At 63.2% G+C, this 7,422-nt stretch overlaps 2 protein-coding genes across 2 annotated transcripts; one reads left to right on the forward strand and one right to left on the reverse strand.

Annotated features, from left to right (window-relative positions):
* Positions 1–171: 171 nt before the first annotated feature.
* HSD11B1L (hydroxysteroid 11-beta dehydrogenase 1 like) lies at positions 172–4,472 on the reverse strand. Its single transcript, XM_088017860.1, is given in 8 exon segments — positions 172–456; positions 537–702; positions 836–1,079; positions 1,081–1,202; positions 1,596–1,707; positions 2,340–2,470; positions 2,562–2,657; positions 4,403–4,472. Coding segments are annotated over 7 exon segments (1,044 nt in total). The 5' UTR covers positions 2,635–2,657; positions 4,403–4,472; the 3' UTR covers positions 172–260.
* A 316-nt stretch (positions 4,473–4,788) lies between these two features.
* Positions 4,789–7,000, forward strand: MICOS13 (mitochondrial contact site and cristae organizing system subunit 13). The gene is made up of 4 exons (XM_028126397.2): positions 4,789–5,253; positions 5,949–6,126; positions 6,330–6,381; positions 6,764–7,000. Exons 1-4 carry the CDS (start codon positions 5,225–5,227, stop codon positions 6,859–6,861), a joined length of 357 nt encoding a protein of 118 aa, XP_027982198.1. The 5' UTR covers positions 4,789–5,224; the 3' UTR covers positions 6,862–7,000.
* The last annotated feature ends 422 nt before the right edge of the window (positions 7,001–7,422 follow it).

A 7,422-nucleotide genomic window follows, 5' to 3' on the forward strand; every position in this document is an offset into this window, starting at 1 on the left:
CCTGGGCAAGTCACACCACCTCTCTGAGCCTCAGCTTTCTCATCTGCAAAATGAAAGCAGCAACCGTGTCACCCCGGCCGTAGTTGTGACCGTTTCCAGGGGCTGGTAGACTTTCTCGGTTGTCCTTTTCTGTCTTGATGACTCTGTCTTGAGCCACGGTCAACAGCTCAGAGGTGTCTCGGTTTGTGTCGCCGCCACTCTGGGGCGGCTGGATGGAGGGTTCCCCTCCGGGAAGATGAAGGAGTGCCACGGCCGGGGGCTCAGGCAGCAGCGGCAGCGGTGACGTTGAGCTCCTGGCGGATGAACCAGGCCCTCGGGTGCGGCAGCCAACCCCGGAGCAGGCAGAGCAGGTGGAAGTGCCACGGGTAGAAGACACCAGGGGCGCGTGTGGCGCCGCCGCGGATCACGGCCAGGGCTGCCTTGGGCCCTGGGGCCGCCTTGGCCCTCGTGACGCCCCTGGGGACAGGAGGGCTCGGTGGAGACTGCAGCTGGGCGGCCCCCCACAGCCCCCTGCCCCTGTTGGCCCCGGGCCTCACCTGACTCCCTCGGCGGTCGAGGCGCGATCCCGGAGGCCCAGGACACACATGGTGATGGCCACGTTCACGTCCTGCACGTCCAGCTCCCGCCGTAGAGAGCCGAAGAAGCCGTCCAGCGCGAACTTGGCCGCGGAGTATGGGCTGGAGAAGGATGTGGGCACATGGCCTAGGAGCGCGGGAAGACAGCAGCTGAGTGACCACGCGGCGCTCCCCCTCCTCCAGGGAGCCTTCCTGCCCTCCCCAGGCTCGCCCGCCTCAAGCCCTGTGACCTCCCGACTCCCCGCCCCGCGGGCACGCACCCAGCAGCGAGGACACGACCACCAGGGAGCCTTTGCTGTCCGTCAGGCTGGGCAGCGCCAACGAAGTCAGCTGCACGTAACTCAGGAAGTTCACCTGGAGGTGGCGACTGCGAGTCACCGCATCGCGGAGACACTCGGGCCCGGGAGGGGCGGGGCCTTGAGGCGGTGGGCGGGGGCTGGTAGGGGCTGGACCTGAGGTGGGAATTGGGGCGGGGGGGAGGGTGGAGCCTGGGGGATTGGAAGGCTAGGGCGCTGCGCGCGGTGGGGCGGGGCACCTGTAGGAGCCAGCGTGTCGCCTGGACGCTGCGGGACCGCGTGCCTGACGGGGTGGCGCCGAGGTGGTTCAGCACGAGGTAGTCCAGCCCTCCTGGCCCGGAGAGGCCCATCAGCAAGGAGCTAGTTCTTGAGGCTCCGCCCCTGGGCCCGAAGAGATTTCGCCCCCCCCCCCCGCCCCTGGCCCCGTCACCTTGAACTAGAGAAGCTCCGGCCAGAGCACTGACCCAGTGAGTTCCGCCCCGGTGGCTCCCCGCCTCATATCAAAGAGACCGGGCCCTACTCCCTGGATCCTGCCAGGATTCGTCCCTGATCCAATAAGGCCCAGCCCAGAGTTCCGCCCCCTGGAGGCAATGAGCCTCCACCCCCCCAGCCACGCCCCGGACCCCATAAACCTCCGCCCACCGACTGCCACGGCCCCACCCCTTTCGGGTCCTGCCCGGTGAGGCCGAGGCCCCCGTACCAGAGTCCAGGCCCCGCCCCTCACCCAGCTTGTCCAGCGCAAACCGCACCACGCGCTCGGGCACCTCAGGGGAGGCCATGTCCGCAGCGATGAAGAAGACCTTGGGAGCGCCCAGCTTCCGGCAGTTCCCTACCACCTGGGGGGGCCAGAGCTGCCCGTGGGCCCGTCCACCCCGGCTGGGCCCCCTCCACCTGCTAGACCATTGGGGCCCCAGCCTCAAGCCCCCTCCCCGACTCGGAGCTTCAGGTGACATTCCACATTATTCCCAAAGCTCTGCCACTGGGGTCACAAACCGGCAGCCTGCGGGCCCAAATGGGGCACGTTTTATTTGCTCAATACCAACATTTAAAACTCAGGGGATTTCATATAAATCTCGATATTTCTGGCCTCTCTAGAAGTTTTGCAAAGTCCGTCCCCAAGAACCGTACATCTCCTTGGAGCCACAATGGGCTGCTGCTGAGCAGTGTCCACCACCCCTTGTCTGAGGTTGAGAACCCTGGCTGCCGGCACAGGCTTTGGAGACCACCAGTAACCCCAGTTTTGAGGAACACTCCCTGTCTTACACTCACTGCCTTAATGGATCAACCCAACACCGTAACCCAGGAGAAGGTACTTTAATTGTCTCTGGTTTGCAAAAGAGGCAACTAAGGCTCAGACGTTAAGCTACTTGCCTAAGGTCACCCCGGAAGCCTGGATCTTTGCAAGGAAGGATTTACACCCAGGCCCCGTTTTCCAGCCACTCCCGCCCCACGAAATGGGCTGCCTCACCTTTTGCAGGAGGGCCTCGGTGTGGGCCGTGAGCACCAGGTGGGCGCCCAGGCGCGCGTAGAGATAAGCCAGCTCCTCCCCAATGCCTGCGCTGGCCCCGGTCAGCAGCACTCGGGCTCCCTGCAGGCCAGCTAGCAGGGTGCAGGGGTGATCAATCCTGGGGTGGGGGGCGGCACCGGACAGCTGGCCCGATTCCTCCCTCCCCCACTTCCAGGCACTCACCAGGGTCAAAGTTGTCATCCCAATAGTAGGAGAAGAACAGGGCCCCCAGCCCGGTGAGGAGCAGAACCTTCATGGCCAGCCCTGGGTCTGCAGGTTCTGCAGCGGGAGAGAGGACAGGCACAGGGCTGGCCCACAGCCACCCCCATTTCCCCAGCTGCGCCTTTGTTTGATGAAGATGCTCCAGGCCCTGCCCTCTCTCCTCCATCTCGGCAGGTGCTGCCTGGTTCAGGTCACTACATAGCTTCCCCTGGCCATTTCAACAGCTTTCTCCCTCCTCGAAGCAGCCAAATGACATCTTGCCTCCCCCTGCTGAACATCTTCCCTATTTCATTTAGGACAAAAGCCAGCCTCCTTGACGGTCAAAAAGGCCCTGCAGGGACCAGCCCCTCTGGCTCACTCGGCTGTGTGCCACACCCATCTCTTCACTGTTCCCCAGAATCGGCCAGTCTCCAACCTGCCGCAGGGCCTTTGCATTGGCTATTGCCTCTGCCCGGAATGCTCTTCCCAAATAGAACCCAAGGAGTTGCTCTCTCACTTCTTTGAAGTCAGCACAAAACTGACCTCCAAGGGACATTCCCTGGCCTCCTTTTCTAGAGCGCCTCCTGGTCCCTCTCCTTCCCTTGCCTCCCTCTACAACTGCCAGCCTCTCAGCACTTGCCAGGACCTGAAATTGTCCTGATGATTTGTTACATGTTCACTGGCCCTCTCTCCTCCTAGACTATCAGCTCCATGAGGCAGGAAGGAAATGGAAATCTGCTGCTGCTTTGTTCACTGTTGGGACCTCAGGGCCCCAAACGGTGCCAGACATGCAGTAGGACGCTCAACAGATACCAGACTGACCCTGAGTGATACGAAGAACATTGGAGAGAAGAGCTGGGGGCGGGGGGCAGAAAGACAGCTCTGTCTGGAGACACCCAGAAGGAATCTTAGGGCTCGGTAGGGGACACAGGGGCCTGTGTCATTAGAGTTAAGATGTGACTTCAGCTGTGGGAGTGGATTTACTTGTTCCAGGGAGAGGGTGAAAGAGAGAAACAGGCCAAATGCTTAACGTTTGGGGGGGGGAGCGGGTCATGAATCTTCCCTGAGAAAGGCGCAGGACCATCACATCTTGGGCTTTCTGTCCTCTGAACTCAGTAGGACAAAGAGGAGAGGGGGGCTTCCAGAGCTGAGAGATGGTGGGGCTGGGGTGCCTTCAGATCTCTAGATCCAGGCCTCAGTTCTTCGCCCCCCACTGCAAAGTTCCAGCTGCCTCCCCCATCCTCCTGCTCCCTCCCTCACCCTATGCTTTTCCGGCAGCCAAAGGGATCTTCCAAAGAAATCTGACGTTCCCCTTCCTGCTCCAAACCCTCCTAGGGTTCGCCGCTGCCCCCCATGGAGACCAAGCTCCTCACCTCAGCCCACAATGCCCCGCGGGTCTGGCCCACCTGTCCATCCTCATCTTCCACCATTACTGTCTATGAATCTTTCTCAGCTCTCAGAAAGGGGCACTCGCCCTTCCCCAATCACGGCAGCCATCCCACCTCTCCCCACGTTCCGGGGGAAGCCCGCGGAGCCCCGCAACTTGACTCTCTTCCCACCTTGACCCCAGCAGCTATGCAGGGGGAGGTGGGGACGGGCGGATGAACGGCTAGCTGGCTGGCCGTCTGGGTGGATGGATGGATGGATAGATGGACGGATGGATGGGTGGATGGATGGATGAGGCAGCCGCCTGCGATGGGGGAGGAATTGGGAGAACCAGACCCTCGTAGAACGTACTGGTCCCCTGACCTCGCCAGGCCTCAGTTTCCCCTCTGGACAAAAAAGGCGTGCGACGTGCTGCGCGCTCCCAACCTCGCACTCACCCACTCGGGCCTCAGTTTCTCCCACCGTCCAGCGGAGCTGGGGTCCGGGCCTGGGAACCCGGCGCGCGTCCCTCGGACCTCCCTAAGCGGCAGCGTCCGGACGGACCCCCGGCCGCGCCCCCTCCCTTAGGGCCCGGGTCACGTGACACCGAGCCCACCCCCCCCCGGGGGGCGTGGCCTAGCCACGGGAACGCCGTGCCCGGGCGTTGCCCGGCAACGGCATTCCGCCGGGCTCGCCCCCTCCGGGCCCTGGTCCTGGTCCCGGTCCCGCCCCCTGGACGAAAGCCCCACCCTGGACCAGATCACGTGACGCAGGCCCCGCCTCTTTCGCACATTTCCGCCGTCGCGTTGCCATGACAACCATGCTATTGGCCCACTCTTCCTGGTCCTGGGCCCTCAGTTCCCTGCGTCGGCGCGGGTGGATCTCCCGGGCCCCGACATCTTCTTGGGTCACTTTCAGGCCTCACTCTAGACGCCTGACTCCTCTTTTCCCCCCCACGCTACCCGGGCCGTGCCAGGCCGGTCTACATTTCCCAGGAGTCTTGGCGGCTAGGCGAGGCGTCCGGCGCCTCACGGGGCGGTGCTGACTCCATTTCCCAGGCAGCTTTGCGGCGGACGGGCTCGGAAGATTACACTTCTCAGAATCCTTTCGCGCGGTAGGGCTGCGGTCCCTCTCCCGGCGTCTCTGAGCCGTCGCGCGACTTCGACTCCCGCAGGCCTTTGCGACTAACCAGGGCGACTACGCTTCCCAGAGGCCTCTGCGGCGCTGTCACCGGAAGCGGCGGGCGAGTGGAGTGTCCTTGCGCGCGGAGCCGAGCGACCATGGTGCCCCGAGTGTGGTCGCTGATGAGGTGCGTCGGGCTGCCGGGTGTGCCCCGAGCCCCCGAGAAAGTCCCCTCCTGTGGGCACTACCTCTCGTTTGCTTCCAGCTGGATCTCCGAATTCCGTGTCCCCATCGCCCCGATGGGGAAACTGAGGTTCAGGCGGGGAGGGCCTTCCCGAGATGTTCTGTCGCCTCCTTCCCGCTCCCCAGCAAGCCCTTGCCTCCTGATTGTGTCGGAGTCCCCGTTGCCTCCTCTGTAAGGTGGGAATGCCGCAGGCGCTGTACCAGGAAGTTCATGCGTGCCCAGAGCGACGTATGACACACGGGAAGCGACCAGGGCCACTTGGAAACCCCTCGAGGGTGGCGCGCAGGTCGTGCCTCCCGGGGCTGGAAGGCAGAAAGTCAAGGGTCTTAAGTATTCACGGTTCCCTGCTCTGTGTGCGGGATCACGAGTGACCCCTCTTCCTCTCCGGGCCTCAGTTTACCAGTTCAGTGGGGCCGAGTAGCTGTGCTTTGCGCAGTGTAGATTGAGTGTTGTGCACAGTAGGCGCCAGGCACGCCTCTGGGCCCCCGGGCTGCCTTGTTCTTCTGTACTGGCTGCCTGGCTTCAGGTGTGTCACTCCTAGGACTGTGGCACCCGGGAGTCGGACTCCTCTCCCCGCGTGCGCCTAGAGCGAGGAGTGCCCGAGGAGCTGCTGAGCGGCTGTCCTTCCCTGACTGCAGGTTCCTCATCAAGGGCAGTGTGGCCGGGGGTGCAGTCTACCTGGTGTATGACCAGGAGTTGCTGGGGCCAAGCGACAAGAGCCAGGCTGTCCTTCAGAAGGCTGAGGAGGTAGTCCCCCCAGCCATGTACCAGTTCGGCCAGTACGTGTGTGAGCAGACCGGTCTGAAGATGCCCCAGGTACCCTGGGGCTGGGAGTGAGGCTAAGGCTTGGTGGGAGGAGGGTGTCAGTTCTGGGGTGGCTCTTGGTCCCTGGTCCCTCCAGCCCTGCCTGGTGTCCTTGGCCCTGGGCTTTGTGCTGCACTTCCCTGCCTCGGAAAGGGGCTGGGGCTGCTGGCCGGGCCCTTCCCTTTTCACCTGCCCCTTCTCCCCTCTCTTCCCAGCTCCCAGCCCCTCCAAAGTTTAACTTTCACATCCGTGACACCTGGAATTCAGGTAGGCCCTGGTCCCTGTGCTTGGGGGGTGGCCCCTGATACCCCCCAGCCTAGCACCCCCTCCCACCGCTTCCTGGTCATTCCTTTCCGTTGCTCCCCTTGCTGCTCCGTGCAGCTCCCACGGACCTAAAAGAGGAGAAGGGGTGGAGATTTCAGGGAGGTGTGAGCAAGGTGGAGCCTCCTTTGAGGATGGGTCACATTGGAGCTCATCGTGTGATCTCAGACAAGAGTAAGCCCTGCCCCATCTCTGCCTCAGTTTCCCCATGTGGGAACCGATGGACCTGGAACGGTGCCTCTAAAAGCCTCGCAGAGCTAGGGTTTCCGGGGGGCTGATGTTGGACTAAAGCGGGGGGCTGAAGGCGCTGGGCCCTCCCTCTCCACAGGCATCATTATGGTGATGTCGGCCCTGTCGGTGGCCCCTTCCAAGGCCCACGAGTACTCCAGGGACGGCTGGGCGTACCTGAAGGAGCGAACCAAGTAGCCTGTCAGAAGAGGCCACCTGCCCCGGTCAGGAACAGGGGCAGGGGCACCAGAGACCTGGAGACTCCAGACTGGGACTGGGACCCCACACCGAGGGCAGCTCCTGGCCTTGCCGGCCCAATAAAAGACTTCGGAAGTGCTCCCCGACCCGTGTGCTGGCCCTGGGGACTTGGGGTGGCCTGGCTGGTGCCGAGTGCAGGGGCCCGGGCTTCTGGCACCTAGCAGCTCTACAGGGCCTGACCTTGCCCCCAGGCCTGGGCTCACCCCTTCGCTGTCCGGGGCCCTGCCTGCTGGGCCCCCAACCTGGTTATGGGGATGGGGAGCAGACACTTGGCCCTGGTGCTCCATTGACCGTGCTCAGGGCCTGGGAATGGGTTGAGGAAGTACTGAGGGCCAGCCCAGGTTAGGGATCTCTGCTCGTGGAGGGGTGAGCCAGGCTGGGGCATTCTGGAGGTTGGGACTCGGTAGAGTGGGCACAATTCATCAGTTCATCTCTCCACATGGCCAGGAGTTCCTGTGGCCGCGGAGCCTACGTCTGGCTCAGCTCACTGATCACCTGTGT

The sequence above is a fragment of the Eumetopias jubatus genome, unplaced genomic scaffold, assembly GCF_037043125.1.
Source record: "Eumetopias jubatus isolate StellerSeaLion01/CBP00866 unplaced genomic scaffold, mEumJub1_p1.0 scaffold_1, whole genome shotgun sequence".
In the NCBI taxonomy this organism is placed as follows: domain Eukaryota; kingdom Metazoa; phylum Chordata; class Mammalia; order Carnivora; family Otariidae; genus Eumetopias; species Eumetopias jubatus.

Excerpts from the sequence above, each read along its gene's own strand:
- MICOS13 (XM_028126397.2), top strand. The coding sequence starts at position 5,225 with ATGGTGCCCCGAGTGTGGTCGCTGATGAG. Across the intron at positions 6,127-6,329 it reads CCGGTCTGAAGATGCCCCAG|CTCCCAGCCCCTCCAAAGTT; the intron begins GTACCCTGGGGC and ends CTCTCTTCCCAG. Across the intron at positions 6,382-6,763 it reads CCGTGACACCTGGAATTCAG|GCATCATTATGGTGATGTCG; the intron begins GTAGGCCCTGGT and ends CCCTCTCCACAG.